This window comes from Ictalurus punctatus, chromosome 9, assembly GCF_001660625.3.
Source record: "Ictalurus punctatus breed USDA103 chromosome 9, Coco_2.0, whole genome shotgun sequence".
Classification (NCBI taxonomy): domain Eukaryota; kingdom Metazoa; phylum Chordata; class Actinopteri; order Siluriformes; family Ictaluridae; genus Ictalurus; species Ictalurus punctatus.
In genome coordinates this window covers 1,572,715-1,591,312 of record NC_030424.2, presented here as the reverse complement: position 1 = coordinate 1,591,312, position 18,598 = coordinate 1,572,715, and the positions used below count along the sequence as shown (strand labels likewise).

The window sequence follows — 18,598 nt, the reverse complement described above, 5'->3', positions numbered from 1 at the left end:
TCAGAACACTTAGATCTCCTGGGATTATTATGCAAAACAGTCTCTGGAGTTCACACGGAACGATGCGAAACATGGAGAACAGGTAAGTTGGTTCAAGTTGAAGGAAGGCCCTTACTGTTACTCAAATAACCACACTTTCCAACCGTGGTGAGCAGAAAAGTATCTCATCAGCCACATGGGGTTCCACTCGTAATCAGCCAAGGACAGGAATCCGAGGCTATTCATAATTTAGATACTCGGTCAATAAACCAAATATTAGTAAAAATGTAAATAAAAAAAATAAATAAATAAAAAACAAACAAAAAAACACTAATGTGTGTTTCAGGTGTGATACCGCATTTAAAACACTTTATAAAAAGTCTTTATAAAACGTTTTATTTGCTTCATATGTAGTTAAACAGTTCACAGAAATATGTACAAACATCAAAAAACAAGATTAAAAAAAGGAGCGATGGTTATCGTAAAGTTAGTTTAGTTTTTTTATGTTTACAAGAAAAAAAAAAAAAACATTTATAGAAAGCATTAAAAAATAAAACCCTACACGTGAGTATTAATTCTTGTCGAAGGCAAACGCCGAGAGCTTAGCCGAAGCTTCCGAATGCTTTTTCTTCTTTGCGCCGTTTTCATCTGCGTCCACTTCGTTATTCCCCCCTTCATCCCGCTTTCTTTTCTTGAGGTCCGCACCCTCTCCGCTCGAGCCTTTCGCCTTCTCCGTCCACTTCTGAAAAGGGAAGATGAGACATTTTGTGTCCGGCGATCTCCGTTCACACGCGTCCTAATAACCCGTGCAGATATTGGGAAATCGTACATACCGGCTTTTCAGGCGACAACGGCAACGAAAATTGCTTTCATCGTTTTTTTTTTTTTTAAAAAACGACTGCACCTTGCTTGTAAATACTCTGCACGACTACGTTCGACTGGTTTGAATTTCGTGATTCACCCAAAACTCCATACAAGGTGAAGCTCACAGAGTTGAAAAAGCAACAAAATGACAACTAAACGGTGAAAGAGTCTTTTACAGGGTGCCATTACTTTCATCCTAGCTGAACACCTAGTCTTCGCTTCTTTTATGAAATTATATACGATTCGAAGCCCATCAATCGAGGATCACGTTCCGCTCGTCTGAGAATTTACACCGACTCAAGAGCTCTAATAAGATACAACCCCCCCCCCCCCCCCGAACTAACTGTTCCTTCGAACAATCTAATGGAGAAATTCCGTCGTATCTCGCTTGATAACCGAAGCCAAACAGACTAGCCAGAGAAAATAGTCGCTGGACCGTGAATGTACATAATAGTTAAAAGCTAGCGACGAAACTTTACGACTAATTAACGGGCAAACGAAAAGGGGACTCTTTACCAGATCAACATCCTCCGTACCTTTCTGCTCTCTCATTCTTTACCTTTCTTTCTCTCCCCATGACCCCTGACCCTAAGCCGCATTCACGTCACCACCACCACCACGGAAGCAAGCAATGCTGTATAATCAGAGTTGTTCAACAATACAGATGAGTGCGCTTTTATATTTTTTAAACAAAACAAACATATTTACGTCAATATATCAGCACCAGGGGTGGGCGAGATGTCGCAATTGCTTCATGCCAGAAAAGGATACCTAGGTAGACAGCTCTTTTAGTTTTTGGTTTTTTTTTAAGTTATGAATCACCGGCACACGTCTGGGTCATACGTGCACAGAACAGACACGAATGTGCGCTATAATCACTATCCAGCTTTTCCGGACTCGTTCGCTTCCTGAGTGAGGAGGCGAGAGCGGTGGACGTTACAGACCCGGCGTATGAGTCACCCACACGTGGCTCGTTTATGAGAGCGTGAGCCGTGCCGCGCACGTTCGCCTTTCATCGCTTGTTCTATTCATTCAGCCTCCCTGAGCCCAGCGCCGCCTCCTCCTCCTCCTCCTCCTCCTCCTCCTCACACTACATTAACATAAGATCAATCAGCACTTCCAATAAACACCTCCCCGGGGCTAGGTTTCCAGAGCGACGGGGCGGACGAGCGCCCTCTCATCTTGTATCTGGGAGTGTGTGTGTGTTTCGAGTGTCGTCTGCCTTGAGCGGAGTAGCCCATAGAGTGCAGGGTCACGAACTGAGAAATACAGCAGCGGGGAGAAAGGAAGAAGAAGAAGAAAAAAAACGTAATGACATTTTAATTTACCCCTTACTCCAAACGTAGTCGATTAGATAAGATCTAACAGATAGGCGTGTCTTCAAGGAAAATAGCAGCCTATGAGCTGTGTGTTTAGGCATCAGTTCCCCGGAGACAGAATCCAGCAGCAGGGGAAACGGTTTAACCCCGTTACAGGTTAAATGAATTTCGAATGCCGCCGTCCGGCTCAGGAAGGTAGAAACGTCTGATATGAAAACGTGACATTTCAGCGAAGCGACATTTCATGTCGCAATCTCTTCCAAAAACAAACAAACAAACAAACAAAAAAAAAAACACCACACCACACACAAATCTGTACCTTCATCATCCGGACTGTATTTACGTCATCGTGGCTTTTATCCTCGTACACGTACGTATCGCGGCCCTAAATACATGTCGTTTCGCATACACGGCCTAAGCACTCTGGGTGGGAGGGGCACACTCGGTCTCTCCCCCGAGTCTCTCATTAGCCGATCGTAGGCGTCTGCGAACTCGGGTATGCGGAAGAGGGCGGAGGGCGCGTTCGGATGCTTAAAGGCTATGCGCTTTAGAACAATACGGTTCTTAAGCCTTACCAGCCTCTCCTCGCCTGCCAGCGCGCGGAAGCGACTCATGGCCTCTTTAATGATGTCCATCTCCTCCAGGTCCGGGTCGTCGGCGAGGACGCTTTTCCTGTTCTCCTCGAGCCACAGCTGGAAACCGGTCTTCGGTCTGAGCGGAAAAATTGGGTACGAAATCAACATTTAACGAGACCAAAAAATAAAAAAAATAAAAAAATAAATAACGGAACAGCGTAACACAGAGTCTGACGGAGAAAACGCACATCGTGGGACATCAATTAGGCCAATTTCTCCTCGACACGACGGTCGTGCTCTCTCTCACCTGCTGTTCTCCACGTTGTCTCCGGGAGCTTCCGCCGGTTTCTCGGGTTTCTCCGCTCTCGCTTTCTCCATCTCCTTCTCCTGCGGCTTCTTAGAAGCTCCTTTAGATGTGCTCATCTGCAGCAACGTAGCCTGAGTCTGAAACACGCGCAGAACGCACACGTTCCCGGGTTGAGCGTATGGTGCGTGTACGGTGTGTTTTCTGCTGCTGTTTCTCACATCTGAATGTTTCTGCGGCCGTCTTTTGGTTTAATGTTTCAATAAAAGGTGTTCCTATTAAAATGGCCATTGAATGTACTGATCAAAGCTTTTTTTTTTCTTTTCGTGTGGACGTTTATGACGTCAGATGTACACGAGCAGAACAAAAGTGAGGCTTATAAAAGCTGAGGAGGATGGTGTGTGTGTGTGTGTGTGTGTGTGTGTGTGTGTGTGTGTGTGTGTGTGTGTGTGCACCTAGGTACCTTGGAGCGTGGTTTTGGTGCTAGAGGCTTTAACACTGGCGCTTTAGCTGCCGCTGTGTGTTTCCTGTTGGATGCAGTCATGGTGTCCAGAACGTTAATAGCTCTGGGCTGCGGTGATGGAGACGTGGACGACGGCTTTCCTGATCCACCGACCTGCTCGCTCAAAACACGGCACGTAATCATTTCTGACTGGCTGTTACTTGTAAACAAATGCTTTTTTAAATAAATAAATAAATAAACAAACAAACACTTAGATGCAAATAAAAGTGCATATTGGTCTCACCTTAAAGGGGTTCACGCGGCCTTCTTTACTGACTGTGAGAGGTACAAAAGAACGATTTAAAACGATCAACACAACGCAGACGAATATTTAATTTCACACACGAATGCACACCAAACACTCCGTTTAGCTCGACAAGAAGCGCCGAAGCTGCGTCAACACATTTCAAAAGGGGAAAGAAAAGGGGCGGGCCTTAGCTTCCAGCGCATCGGTTAATAACGAGAGTACAAAACGTATACGTGACGGTCAATCGTTCGAGCTTCACATATTAATAAGCCTATCTGCCGTTTTTACAGTGCGGGGGGGGGGGGGGGGGGGGGGGGTTAATAAAAGCGTGTAGGTCACATTCATGCAGAAATACAGAAAATTCTAAAGGGTGCACAAACTTTCAAGCACCGCCGTACTGATCTGTTTTGTTGCAGCGTATTCAAACGCATGGGTGACCTCATAACCGCCGTCATCGAGGAAGAACGAAGAAGAAAGAAGAAGGAAGGAGGAGGAAGGAGAAAGAAAAAGGAAGAAGGAGGAAGAAGGAAGGAGGAAGAAGAAGGAAGAAGGAAGAAGAAGAAGAAAGAAGGAGAAGAAGAAGGAAGAAGGAGAAGGAGGAAGAAGGAGAAGAAGGAAGAAGGAGAAGGAGGAAGAAGAAGGAAGAAAAAGGAAGAAGGAGAAGAAGAAGGAAGAAGGAGAAGAAGGAAGAAGAAGAAGAAGGAAGAAGAAGAAGAAGAAGAAGAAGAAGAAGAAGAAGAAGGAGGAAGAAGAAGAAGAAGAAGGAGGAAGAAGAAGAAGAAGAAGAAGAAGAAGAAGGAGGAAGAAGGAAGAAGAAGGAGGAAGAAGGAAGAAGAAGAAGAAGGAGGAAGAAGGAAGAAGGAGGAAGAAGGAAGAAGGAGAAGGAAGAAGAAGGAGGAAGAAGAAGGAAGAAGAAGAAGAAGAAGAAGGAAGAAGAAGAAGGAAGAAGAAGGAGGAAGAAGGAGAAGGAGGAAGAAGAAGGAGGAAGAAGAAGAAGGAAGAAGAAGAAGGAGGAAGAAGAAGGAAGAAGAAGGAAGAAGAAGGAAGAAGAAGGAGGAAGAAGGAGAAGGAAGAAGGAAGAAGAAGGAAGAAGAAAAAGGAGAAGAAGGAGAAGAAGGAAGAAGAAGGAAGAAGGAAGAAGAAGGAAGAAGAAGGAAGAAGAAGGAAGAAGAAGAAGGAAGAAGGAAGAAGAAGGAGGAAGAAGGAGGAAGGAGGAAGAAGAAGGAAGAAGATGGAAGAAGGAGAAGGAGGAAGAAGAAGAAGGAGGAAGAAGAAGAAGGAAGGAGGAAGAACCTCTCACCTGGTTTGATGGAAGGTTTCTCGGGTGATTTCGTGCCTTTACTGAACGGATTCACATCTGCAATGCAAAATCACAAAGTTTAATGCATTCATTTCTTTCTTAGCCACTCGACCCTCTCTGGTCGGAGCAAACGCTCACGGCTTCCATCAAACCGACATCAACATCATGAAACACACACGAGAAGTGTCCCGTGTCCCTGCTCCCCGACACTTCACGTGAACTCGATTAACATAACCCCGGTCACGTTCTTCAGCAAGCTCAGCACTGGACTCTAACCCCAACTGTGGAACTGTTAAAGCTTATAAACGTGGCTCGTGTGTATAAAGCGCGGCGCGGTACACACGGGATCTCGACATAATCCGAAACGGGACGCATCTCAATTCCACCACTGGCCTTATGTTGTGTCGACATTGTAGTAAAAGTGGTGTGTAAATACACACCGCCGGTCAAAAGTTTGTGGACACCCGTCTGAAACGTTTCTCGTGATCCTAAGAAAAACCGTTTGATCTGAAGGTGCGTGATTAAACGTTTGAAATCCGAGTCGTGGACGATAGATATAATCGTGCCGACGTATTCGCTTCTTTCACTAGAAAACTAACATTTTATTTACATGAAAATCTCTATTTAGTAGAGATTATAGTACGGTGTAGATTATATAGAGTAGAGTCCGGCGTCGGTGGGAACTCCTTTAATACCGTTTAAAAAGCGTCTCGGGGAAATCCCTCAAGAAATCGGGTGAGAAAGCGCCAACAATACATTTCTACTTTGAAAATGCTAAAATATTCAATTATTTCGGATTTTAAAAAATAAATAAATAAATAAATAAATAATTATAGTTCCATTTGTGTTACTCCAGAGTTTTGATGACTTTATGATTACTCTAAAATGTGGAGTAATCATAAAAAATTACTCCAAATTTCCAAATCATGCCCCTGCCCCTCCCCCTCCCCCGCGGGCCGAACCAAAAATTCCCGCCGGATTTATAAAGCTGTTTCCGGTGACGACGAATTTACTCGCACGTCAGCCGTAAATCACGGAGAGCGATTCGCATTTAGTCACGCCCACAGAACTCCGTAAAGGGCGATGCTTTGGTACAGAGCCGAAAAGGACGGAACGACAGTAAAACAGCGTCTCCTAAACCAGTCCGGTAACGCGGCTTAGCCGCCGCGGCGCATTCTCTACCACAGACACGCGCTAACGCTTTCTCCTTTTAAAGGGTGCCATTATTTTATCCTACCTGAATGGCTAGCGTTGGTCATCTTCGTTTATAAATCACAGCTTCTTTCGGATTTCTTTCAAGTCGTGAATATGAAAAGGCCGGAATGAAACGAGGCCCGATATGTGTATGAGCAATAGAGGGATAGAGTTACGGATTAAAGAAAGAGACGGGATCATGGAGGGTGCGTTCATTTAACCCTTTTTGGTTGTCTTTTAAGCCCTTATTCAGACTGGATTGGTTTTATACGCGCTGAATAAATGCAGTAAACGGTAGAAACAGGGACTCACGTGACTTCTTGCTTTCCGGTTCTTCCTCCGCTTCCGTCGGCTCTTCCTGTGCGTCATCGTCTTCCTGCTCTTCTTCGTCACCGTCTTCCTGTGCCGCTCTGCTGCTCGAGTGTCTGGCGACTCGACCGGCTCGATCAAACCTGCGAACGGAGACAACGCTCAAGTTCCAGTGTGAAGTCTTTCCAGTCCTCCGGTGATTTCGCAAACGCCGCAGCATTCGGAAGGGCTTGCGGGTTTTTCAAAAAATCCTGCAGATTTGTGTCTTTCCACGTTACAGCCTTTGTAAACAAACAAAAACAACAACAACAAAAAAAAAAACCTCCATTCCCAGAGTACCTTGTATTTTGTGCCTGGCTGTGATAGGCTGCTTCCTCCTCTGTCTCCGCCTCCTCCTGTAGCTGACTGGCCTTCTCCAGCGCGAGCTCGTTGAGCCTCTGAGCGAGCAGCATGCGCCTGGAGCGCGAAGCGTAGCGGATGGCGAGCGTCACCACGCTCTGCGTCATCATCTCGGCCAACTCGACGCAGCGGAACTCGCGCTCCAGCTTACACGACAGCTGACGTGCGGCGAAACAAAGACGCGGACAGGGAAACTTCAGAAGTACGCTACGTTTCTCAAATCCTTCGAAACGTACCGAGAAGAACGCTCGTATTAAAATACTCTAAAACGGAGCGGCAAGACGACGATCTATTTCGATTCGGCGTGACGTCTTCCGCTCCGATTAGCCGCTAGAACGCAAGTGAGAACGGGAGCCGACTTACCGCGAACATCTTCATCAGCAGCTCTTGCTGCTCCTTCTCCTGCTGCCTCTGACCTTCCTCATCCGTATCGTAGCCGCTGGACGACAGGAAGCCGAAGTGATTGTGGAAGAGCACCGAGCGCCAGTACTGCTCCTGCAGACACGTTCGCGGAAAAAAACGGCGTAAGCGTATCGCGAGTAGTGATCGGATGTTATCCGTGCATTCAATTATTTACCGCGTTAGTTCTGACAAATCGTGTTCTTCAGCGTTCGGTAACGCAGGAACATTTAGTTACCTGCGGGAACATTTAGTTACCTGCGCTCATCAGACAGTAAAAACAGCACTAAAGGGAAAGCAATAATAAAGCAAATTAGCCACGTTAACGTACATCAACGTTCGCATTCTGAGTAAAACGAAGCCGCGGTCACGGACGCGCACCGGCGCTTAACGTAAAGCTTTACCGCGGTCACTCGTTTGATTTTATCGTGGTAAACCTTCGAGATTAAATCCCGGTAACGCCACAGCCGTACACGACCGTCCCGAATGCGTTTTACTCCCACGCCGCAAAATTCAAACAAACAAACAAACAAACAAACAAACAAACAAACAAACAGTACTGTCTTCACTACTACATGCACACAAAAACAAACAAAGAACAATGAAAAACTTCTAATAGGTGAATTGGTTATATTTAAAATCATACTGACTAAATGACTCATTTATTATTAAAACTAATTATTATTATTAACTAATTTATCATTTTAAATAAAATGTTGTAACTCTTGGTGGCTTGGTGAAATGTCGGGACGTCTTCCGGGTCTTTAGAGGACACAAACGGGTCACTTCGCCACTGTTCACGCGCTTAATCTGACAGAACCTCCGAGTTTATAAACCCCGTGATCTTAAAACTCCGTTTGGAACGCGTCCCGGCAGGCGCCCGGGTCTGTACGATGGTTGAATAAATAAATAAATAAGTGCCGAACCGTCACGAAACCGGACACGGGGACCCTGGACTCGGCTCTTCGGACGCGATCTCGGCAGGAAGCGATCGCTTGTTACGATAAAGGATGATACCGAATGAACCGGTTCAGTTTAAACAAAACCACGAGCAGAGGCCGGGTACTAATCTCTGCACTGGTACAGAAATAACAGTTTCTCAGCCGATTTCCAGATTCTCCGTATCAGAGTCTCGTTCGGTACCTGCGTACCCGCCCACACCGGTCTGACGGGTGTAGACCGGCGTAACAAGAAACGTCTTTTAATCACACTTCCTTCCCAAAATGAGCAGTTGACGAAAGTCAAAAAGAACAGTACGCACACACACACACACACACACACCCACAACAAACTCACACACCTCCATCTGGCCTTTCTCCGTGCTGGTCTGGCAGAAGGGCAGTTTGAAGGGCAGGATGGCCACAGCAGGACGAGGAAGAGTCGGGGGAAAGACGGATCCTTTACAGGGAATGCACCTGCGGACACGGAGAGCAGATCAAACTCTTAAAACGTTCAAATATAGCGCACGACATTTTCCTACAGGATTTGAACGCTTTTAACGTCAATAAAGAACCAATTATCGCCTCACGTTTGTGAACGTGTCTGTACTTTTCCAGGTTGGGAGATGAGCGCCTTTCAAATGACAAATTTCCCTCTGCAAGACCATGAAAAAAAAAAAAAACACACGTTTTTAAATCTGTAAAGACTACTTCACTCCCAACTCAGTCAGGTCCATAACTATTTGGACAGCGGAATTCCGGATTTTGCGTCTGAAGCGACACGATGGAGACGTGTTCAGCTTCAATTGAAGGGGTTTAACATAAATAAGCAGTTTCACAGCCTGGTGTGGCTCGATTCCTCGGTATTTCGTGAACAATTAAGGAGGTGTAAAAATAAATAAATAAATAGATAGATAAATAAATAGATGAATAAATAAAAAGGTCTGGAGTTAATTCCGAGTGTCGTGTTCGAGCGCGTGAAAATTCCCCTTCCTAGATCGAAACCGTTACTACGGTGAAGCTAGCGAGAACATCGGCGGACGATAAACTTTTCAGGAATGTAAACTTCCGACTTCAAAATATTCGAGCTCCTCAGATGAAGAAGAAAAGGAAGCACCTTAACCGGAACGTACGAATCTGTCCTTCCGTCAGTGTTCCCCTTAGCTCCTTATTTCATCCTCTAGGTCAGGGACGTCCGATCTTATCCGGAAAGGGTCGGTGTGGGTGCAGGTTTACGTTCTAACCGAGCACGGGCCACACCCGATTCCACCCGTTTAATCGGTTGATCTCGGCTTTCGATAAACTCGGTTGTGGTTTCTGCTCGGTTGGAATGAAAACCTGCACCCACACCGGCCCTTTCCGGATAAGATCGGACGCCCCTGGTCTAGATTGTCCCGTAGAACTGCTCCAGTCACCTGTGGTCTAATTCTAATCCTGAGTGGTGATCTACAGGAAGTAAAGTATTATTTTATCTCATCCTGAAGTAATACAATACCAACCCGGATCCACAACATTAAATAGAACTAGAGCATAACACATAAAAGAAAAGCATGGCGATGGAACCAAAATGACCCATTTAATTACCTGCGGGAACATCTAATTACCTGCTGGAACATCTAATTACCTGCTGGAACATCTAATTACCTGCTGGAACATCTAATTACCTGCTGGAACATCTAATTACCTGCGGGAACATTTAGTTACCTGCGGGAACATTTATTTACCTGCGGTCATCAGACAGTAAAAACAGCACTAACGGGTCTCACCTGAGCTGCTGGGGATTCTCGTGGACGCCAACCACCCAGTAACGATCCGACCTGCTCTTGCAGCTCTCTCTGGTGTCGCACACAGGAGTCCACGTGTTTCCCAGAGAGCGGTTCAGCATGCGAACCACGCCCTCCGAGTCCACGGCACACGGTGTTCCTGCGCCCCAAACACACGCCGTTATAGCGCTAGTATCGTTGCGTTGTACGATCGTTGCTAACGCCCCCCCCCTTCCCGAAGAGAACGTGACGACTCACCTTCCGCACTGAAGCCCATCCATGCCAGGTGGGACTTGCGGGAAAGAGGCAGAGGTTCGCCGTGGATGACCTGCTTTGTTTTTCGGCCGAGCTGCAGGAGCTGCACCCCGAGAGCCTGATCGCCATCAAACCCGGTCCCTTAAACACAACCGGATATCGTTCCCGAGTCACGCGACACGACACTTTACCGGAAAATCTACCCCTCCCAACTGTCTTCATACCTCTGTGATAGACTATGAGAAGCTGCTCCCCGTGTCCGGCCATGCACACTACAGGTCCCGGCAGGCTGAACACCTCTCTCTGAACGCCGCCGATGGAGAAGAGACGCACCAGCATGGCGCTGGTGGCCGCCGCCACCCAGCCTCGTCCCAAACACAGCGCCCTCGCGTCCTCGCCTTTCGGAAGGTCTGCGATCCACTCCTTGTTTGTGTCCCACGAGGAGAAGTGCAGGCACTGCAGCTTGCTGGGAAGAACACAGCGGATTCAAGCAGGTCACGAGCAGGGCATTGGAATTACCACGCGACCCTAAACCGTACTATAAAACATCATCGAGAAATAAAAATGTGTTCATTCATTAAAAACAGCAGGCATGGTGTAAATGTTTCGTTTGCTTAACGATTTTTTTCATTACGTTTTAGAATGCGGTAACGTTTTTATTAGAAGAAAAAAAAAAAGAAAAGAGTGGAAGATAACGCTACCTAGCGAGTTCGTCGGTGCCTTCGCAGGCGAGCAGAATGGCCTCCTGGGATAGATCGGCCATGCTGTGCTCCAGCGTGTTCGTGAGGTGCATGGCGTGATGGACGGCGGTGTCGTGGAACTCCACGTCGATGGCGTTGTCCTGTTCGTCGTTGTAGCTGCGCACGATACCCACCGAGTTCCAAACCTGAGGACACACGCGACCGTGTTAACTTCACAGCTCACACTGGAGACTCCTTACAAAATAATTATAATAAAAAAAAAAAGTACGTAAACAGCTCCTCGCAGAAAGCGAGTTGTCGCTATAGAAACGATGACGCACGAGCGCGTCGATATAAACCCGTGAGTCGATTCGGAAAGTTAGAGAAAACGAAAAATCGACACCCGATGGAGAATCCGGCAGCGCTGTGCTACCGATAAAGTACCGTCTTTTTCATTCCTTCGTCATCTATTACATCATCCCATCCCTGACTCCCAGAATTCTCCTGCTCACCATGAAACGGTGCATGAGGTGCTCTGGAGTGGAGCCAGGCTGGAAGGCTCTCTGGGGCGCAGTGGGCACAGGACCCTCGTAAACCGGGCGTGGCGCTGCCGCTACAGCAGCTGGGGGTGCTGGAGCGGGGAAAACGCCGCTCTCTCCGTCATCCTCGGCTAAACGACCCAGCCTCACCGAGCCGGTTTCTGTAAAAGGAGAGTAAAGGACGTCAATGGAGACGTGTTTTGTTTTAATAGATACAAGAATACGAGGAAAAACGTCAGACATTTATAATAAATAAATAAATAAAATGAAGAAGAAAAAAAAAAAAAAAAAAAACAGCAACTCACATGTAATTAGTAATATATAATAGATCATGAGGAACAAAAAAAAAAAAAAAAAAAAAAAATAGAGAACATTAACTATTTATTTCCCTTATGGTTTGTAGGTGTGATGCTGTATAACGCATGATGTTATAAAGTGTTCATTATAATTACAAAAAATGAAAATAATCATCTGACGGATCGCGTCAGATGGAGGCGTCGCACCTCGAGAGTTCTCGTCATCGTCCAGGACGTTCCCTCTGTTGCGTGGTTTGCGAGTAGCAGGCACGAGGTCGTCGTCCTCGTCCTCGTCACCCGCCGAGACGCTCCGACATTCGTCTAGCAGGCCGCCGTCGTCCTCGTCGAACAGGTCGTCGTAACCGTTCTGCTCTTTACTCTCGGAAACCTGCAACCCCCACACACACACACACACACACACACACACACAATTATAAAAGGTATTTCAAATAATTATGCAACTTCATTTATTAAATACTGCTTAGAGCAAACTTTCGATTTATTTAGTAGATACTGTAAGTACATGCTGGTGAATGTATTTAAAATACTAAATAGTTGTATCAGATGATTTAATTACGATAACTAGCGGTATATGTATAATGCACTGTAATTAATAGCTGCTTGTTATTAAACATGGAGAGACTGACCGTGATGTTCTTGGTGGTAGCGGAAGAGGAGGAGGAGGAGGAGGAGGAGGAGGATGCACACACTCCGTCCAGCAGGCCCAGGCAGCCCTCGGTGTCCGTGTACGCGATCTGTCCTCCAGCGGGATGCCAGGCCATGCCGCACACCGTGTAGCCTTTCTCGTGCTTCTGCCTGAATAAAGAAAAACAAACACTCCGGTTAGTTTCGATTTCTGTTCGACGATCATTAATTCACAAAAATACAAGAGAGACCTCTCGGGAGGTTTGATTCGTTCCGCCCCCGAGCGCGATTGCCTAAAGAACGACTGACACCCCCCGCGCCCCCCCACCCCCACCCCCACCGTACCTCTCAATGCACAGCTTGGCGTCGACGTCCCAAACGCAGAGGGTTCCTCCCACTGTTCCGGCTGCCAGGAACTTCCCACACGGCGACCAAACCACCACGTTTACGACCTGCTGATTCAGAGCGGAGGGAAAAACCCTCAACGACGGACTTAACGTTACTGTGGCACAAAACAACACCTCTCTCATTTAAAAAAAAAAAAAAAAAACTATTAAGCAATTTGTGAATTTTAAAAAGAAAAAAAAAAAATCCATTTGTACTAGACTTAAAATACCTGGTACCCTTTTGACCAGTGTACGTATACATGTTAATACTATTTTTCTCAGCAGAATATAGGGGGCGTGTCTTACACTTGGGTGACTATGATGCCAAAGTATAAGACGCGCCCCGTATCAGCCGATTTCCACTGTAAACTGGACTGACCTGAGCGAGGTGGTCATCCGAAAGCGTGCCGACATGAGTCCAGGAGTCTCGCTCATACAGCTGTACTGTGGTGTCCACTGGAACTGCAAGCAGCTACACACACACACACACACACACACACGCGTTAAAAGACGTTTTCTTTTTGTTTAAAATGATAGCAAGATATAGCTTTGATCACGGCTACAAAAAGGCCAAGTAAGCAGGAACATTCTCCTAATTCTGTCCTTAAAAAAACGTCCCGGAAGTAAAAACGTCCGACAATTCTTCAAAAATCCCTCCTTCAACACGGTTCTTTCTTCTGCAGATCGTACCAAGAACCCAATCATTACGTTAAACGGACAGGACGATCAACGAACGTTTAAAATTAAAGCCGCGGATATGAGCTCGTACCTTCCCCGATCCTCGCCACGCGAGTCTGCACAGAGCTTTGGCGTTCTTCACGTCGCTCGACTTCGGCAGCACCTCCCAGTTCGCCACTTGAGTCTTAGAGGAAAAGAACGAGTCACAAAAGGAACTGAAGGTAGAACTGAGCGACAATTTCAATATACGAGTCGGGAGACAAAAATGACACAAACGTAGCGTTTGACAGCAAAATTAAAATACTTTCATCGACTCAAAGTCAACACCACGCCACGTTCTCAAAACCATAACGGAGGAATAAGAGTCCTCACCTGCTCCTCTATAGACCACACTGCCACCGAGCCGTCGCAACTGGAGGAGGCCTGCGGAGGATAAAATCGTCAGCGTTAGCACAGACTGTACAGCCTCAGATCATTTCCTTTATTTTAAATGTTTGGGGGGGGGGGGGGACTCTGTGGGCGTGCCCTTCGTTTCAATGGTTACAAATACTGAAAACATGGCGCCCCACCGTGCCTAAGAAGGAAGTCGAGGAGTCGGGCATTTTAGCCGACTTTGGAGCTCTATTCCTGGTTAAAATGACACCTCAGGATGCTGTTACGAAGCTCGTTATGTTTCGATCGATCGTTTTCCCCCGGGTCAGAGACTTTGCGTATTCGATCGTATTTTTGCAAGAGTTTTATATATGTATTTATTTTTACGCTATGTTATGTAAACGGTCCATAGTACAGGTTGTTTACAATATTAAGACCTCTGTTCGAAGCCATTTTTGATTTAGTTTGTTTTAGATAAAAATGCTTTGCATTGTTTATAATTCAGAAAAGTAATAATAATAATAATAATAATAATAATTTTTTCAAATTTTATTCGTATCCTATCTTAGTTGGATAGAAGCATCAGCGACGTGAGTAAACCTAATCGCGAACGGAACGCGCCGGATAAATAGTGGTCGTCATTTGAAATAAATAAAGAAATAAATAAATACTGAGCAGTGACAATATCTGTTGCACTTACAATATACTCATCACTGGGGTCAAAGGCCACACTGAGAACAGGCGCATCGTGACCACGAAGAGTCTTCTGCTGACTGCTGTCCATCACCTCGATCACCTTTATCATGAAGTCACTGCGACAGACAGAGGGAGAGACAGAAAGCGAGAGAGTGTGAGTGAGTGAGTACAGATCATATAAAAGCAGCTCGCAGATGGGAAATGAAGGCAAAACTCATTTCCTAACGCTACAGGAAGGGAAATCAAATAACCTGTTCGAGCCTCAGCTGCTGGCGCACGCTCGATCAATATTCAAAACAAAGCAAGTGCAGGAAAAACAGCTGGATCGATGGAGTGGCATGACGCGCAATGTTTTCCATTTTAAAAAAATAATCTATACATCCAAACAGTCAGGCACTTAGTGAGAGCATGAATACTGAGCACTGATCAAAACGACTTCCTCTCTATAGTAACACACACACAGTCATACATGAAGTCGTGCAGGACTCGGCCACTAGAGGGTATTCAAGAGCTACGACTGCACACCAAATCACCTCCTGTGATAACACTACTATACACACACATCCATAAACAAGATGATGTTATCGTGCCATATTATCACTATGGTTAGGTGTATATACAGTACAACCGTCTGCTAAGATGTATATCTCGGGATATAAATCCAGAACAAATGAATAAACCTTTCAAAACTAGACACGCCTGACTATAAAATTTATTCTAAACACGTCCATCGTCAGTGGTTATGGAAATCAAATCGAAGGGACAACTGGTGCCGAGAACAAGCAAAACGATTTTTAAATCTCACAATGCCATCTCCAAATGCATTTGCTCATTTGAAATGTGAAGGATCTGGAGAGGTTCTGTATGGAGGAACGGTCTCGGATCCCTCGCCATGTATCCTCCAACCTCATCAGGCGTTATAGGAGAAGACTCAGAGCTGGTATCATGGCAAAGGGAGGTAGTAAAAAGTATTGACTAAAAGGGTGCCAATAATTGTTGCACACCTATATTTATTTAACAAAGTTTTTTTGTTTTTTTTTGGAAAACCTGTGTTGTGTTTGCAATTGTTTGATATCCATGAGAGCAGAGTATTTTTGTGAATTTTTCTGAACAAAAGATCAGAAGGTTAAACGATAAAGACAGCGTTTCACAGCCTTACGCTTGCCCTACCTGGAGCCGGCAGCGACTCTTGTGCCGCTGGAGTTGAAGGCGACGTGGTTTGCGTTGGTGGTGAAACGGGTGAGTATTCCATCGGGATCTCCGTCGGGGAACGTGTGGATCTGAACGGTGTTGTTGGAAACGGCCGTGACCAATTTCCCGCCCTGTAAGAGGAAACAAATCAGAGTTACGTCGAGTTAAACATTATCCGAGATGAGAGAATCAAACCGAAACGTTTCGGATTGTCCTTCGACACATCACCGAGGGGGCCAATACTTCTTAAAAATAAACAAATAAATACATTTTTTTAAAAGGGACAAGAACCCCCCCCCCCCCCTTTTTTTTTTACCTGACGCTTTCTTCCACATGTGCACATAGCAACTGTAATCAAACAGTGATTTAAAAGTCGGACTTACCTCTATTTTTTTCCCCCCTCGATCCCGCCCACTTGCTTTCTATTGGCTCAAAAGACCTGGATCAATTTTGTCCTTTCCCCTTCAGTGAATTTGGTCTGGGTATTGGTTTATTTTATCTTTAAAAATAATAATAATAATAATAATAAATAAATGTGCAGACGACACTCATACCACTAGAGGGTGGCTAAACCGTAAATTTTGGCACCTCTGCATTAATAAAAATGCTAATTGATTTAAGTTTTGAAAAAGTGTACTGACAACATTAACATTTACTGACAGTGACCAGATATGATACAATAAGTTACAAGTCGATACGCTTGGGAGGTTCGTCTACTGCTTTCGAGCTCAGAAAAGTCATCTGTCTCACACACACGATCCCGCGGAGTGTCGCCAAATCGTCAACGATTTTGAACCCTTTTCGATTCGGACCCGATCTTGGCTTGTAAATCGATGCTGTTGACTCGTCGGACCGATTTTCCGATTCATTTTCATACAGACGAGCATCGACAAACCGACGACTTACTCTCAAAGCAACAGAGTAGGCCTTCTCGCCGACGTTTATGGATTTAGGATCGTCGTCATCCAGACTTTCCCATATGCGCACGTCTCCGTCGCTTCCACACGTAACGATGCACCTGCAAGTACAGCGACGCAAATACAGAGTGCTCACTGACATACAGTTTTTAAAGATCACAAAGATTGTGACTGGATTATAAAACAGACAGATGAATTTAATCCCACAGACAGACTAAGAGAGAAAAAACAGACAGCAAAAAAAAAGCAAGACTGGAATAAATGGGCTGCAGGATTAAACCCCGCCCCCTTTTGTCATTTTTTTTTTTTTTGCGCAATCTACATCAAATTATTTGCTCAAAACAAATGTCTTAAGGAGGACTATTTTGCTGAACCAAACACAACAAAACCACTCCTGTTCGTAATACAAACACACAGGATGGTATGAAGAAGCGAGAAGTGAGGTTGGGGCTGATTTCCTTCTAACCCAGACTGTACAATCATGCAGACTATCAGTGACATTCCTACACTACAAACCATGCAGTTTGGGACGTTCTCACATTTTCGGCATTACTCACTTGCCGTGCTCGTCAAAGCAGACGTCCGTGTGGCCCTCTGAGTGGCCGTAGCGCATCGGTTTCCTCTCGCAGGGCATCGTAGCTCCTCCTGTAGCGACACATCCACACACACACACAAAAAAATTCTAATACGATGGCACATTTCAAAAATCACAAAACACTCCGGCTTTGCTTCATGGGACCCTGGAAGTCTGCGTCAGAACCATGGTTCTAAACAACCCCTGACGAGTGCATTATGGGTGTTCTGCGTCGTCCTGTAAGGCTATACCGTTTGAACACCAACCTCCTGCAGTGCATTGTGGGATTTCAGGAGCGAACTGGATTTTCTACGCCGTACCCTATTAAGGGAATTTTTCAAATTTGCCATTGTGTTTGGAAGCATAACGTAGAATACCTGCAGTGCTTTACTGTCCACCTGATGTTCCTTTAGATCCTAGTGAGAACCCATGGTACTAGTAAACGGAAGTGCAATGACGTGCATGCACACAATGACTGGGGATGACTGCTATACAAAGCAATGGCTCAATACATATTTATAAAGAAATAAATAAAAAAAATTTAAAAAGCTTAATGTAAGGAAATAATATGAATATTAAAGCATAAACAACAGCAAACAAACAAAACAGCTCAGTGAAATGAAATTCTTAACGCTGTCGAATATGTTAGGTTTATAGTGAGCTTAGAAAGTAAACTAGCTAAATAATTTAATAATTACGAACATGTTAAACGTTACATTTGACGTTTCGGTGATAACCAAAAACGGATAAAAACAACAAACACTAACGTTAATTAAACAGTGAGCTGCTTTTATGGAAAATTCCACCATGTTACCATCAAGCACACGCAAAACTACTACAGAATAATAACGACATAATTAAACATCTGGAAGAACTAAAACCACAATGTTGTTGTTGTTGTTGTTGTTATTATTATTATTATTATAATTATTATTTTATTATTATTTTATTATTATTATTTTCTTGCACTCACCTCGTTCTTGGCGGCAATTCTCTTAAACAGAGCTTTCAATTCCTGTCTCCCGCGCCGAAATGATGACGTATAAAGAAGGCGTGGATTTCCAAATATCTTACTCTTCTATTGGCCAGAATATGTTGTTTGGCTCCACCCATTAAGTGCGTCATCTGTGATGCCGGAAGAAAATTCGAATAATATATATAATATATATACCTTTATACAGCTATATATTTTACCTGTCCTTATTATTGTTTTGTTTTTTTGTTTTTAAAAGCGTAAATATGTATGACTGATAGTTTTTTTTTTTTATGTTTGTTTG

The 18,598-nt window shown here is 44.9% G+C and overlaps 1 protein-coding gene across 2 annotated transcripts; it reads right to left on the bottom strand.

The window, feature by feature from the left end:
- Nucleotides 1-359: 359 nt before the first annotated feature.
- Nucleotides 360-18,387, bottom strand: wdhd1 (WD repeat and HMG-box DNA binding protein 1). 2 transcript variants are annotated; one of them, XM_017475313.3, is made up of 26 exons: nt 18,295-18,387; nt 17,305-17,392; nt 16,737-16,848; nt 15,810-15,961; nt 14,644-14,755; nt 13,944-13,994; nt 13,663-13,755; nt 13,273-13,365; nt 12,853-12,962; nt 12,510-12,678; nt 12,070-12,250; nt 11,540-11,727; nt 11,049-11,233; nt 10,572-10,813; nt 10,351-10,488; nt 10,096-10,252; nt 8,692-8,806; nt 7,356-7,487; nt 6,933-7,150; nt 6,597-6,736; nt 5,091-5,147; nt 3,788-3,819; nt 3,505-3,657; nt 3,045-3,181; nt 2,738-2,873; nt 360-721 (listed from the first exon to the last, which is right to left on the bottom strand). In XM_017475313.3, the coding sequence occupies exons 2-26, from the start codon at nt 17,379-17,381 to the stop codon at nt 551-553; spliced, it is 3,351 nt and encodes a 1,116-aa protein (XP_017330802.1). In that variant the 5' UTR covers nt 17,382-17,392; nt 18,295-18,387; the 3' UTR covers nt 360-550. The 2 variants fall into 2 exon arrangements, with proteins under 2 accessions (XP_017330802.1, XP_017330803.1); XM_017475314.3 differs by having other exon boundaries at nt 12,853-12,959.
- Between the last annotated feature and the right edge of the window lie 211 nt (nt 18,388-18,598).

What these genes read in the sequence shown, in the direction of transcription:
- wdhd1 (XM_017475313.3), bottom strand. Translation starts at nt 17,381, where the DNA reads ATGCCCTGCGAGAGGAAACCGATGCGCTACGGCCACTCAGAGGGCCAC. An exon ending in CGGAGAAAGGCCAGATGGAG is followed by an intron (nt 7,488 to 8,691) that starts GTGTGTGAGTTT and finishes ACGTGTCTGCAG; the next exon opens with GAGCAGTACTGGCGCTCGGT. An exon ending in GAAACCTTCCATCAAACCAG is followed by an intron (nt 3,820 to 5,090) that starts GTGAGAGGTTCT and finishes TACCTCTCACAG; the next exon opens with TCAGTAAAGAAGGCCGCGTG.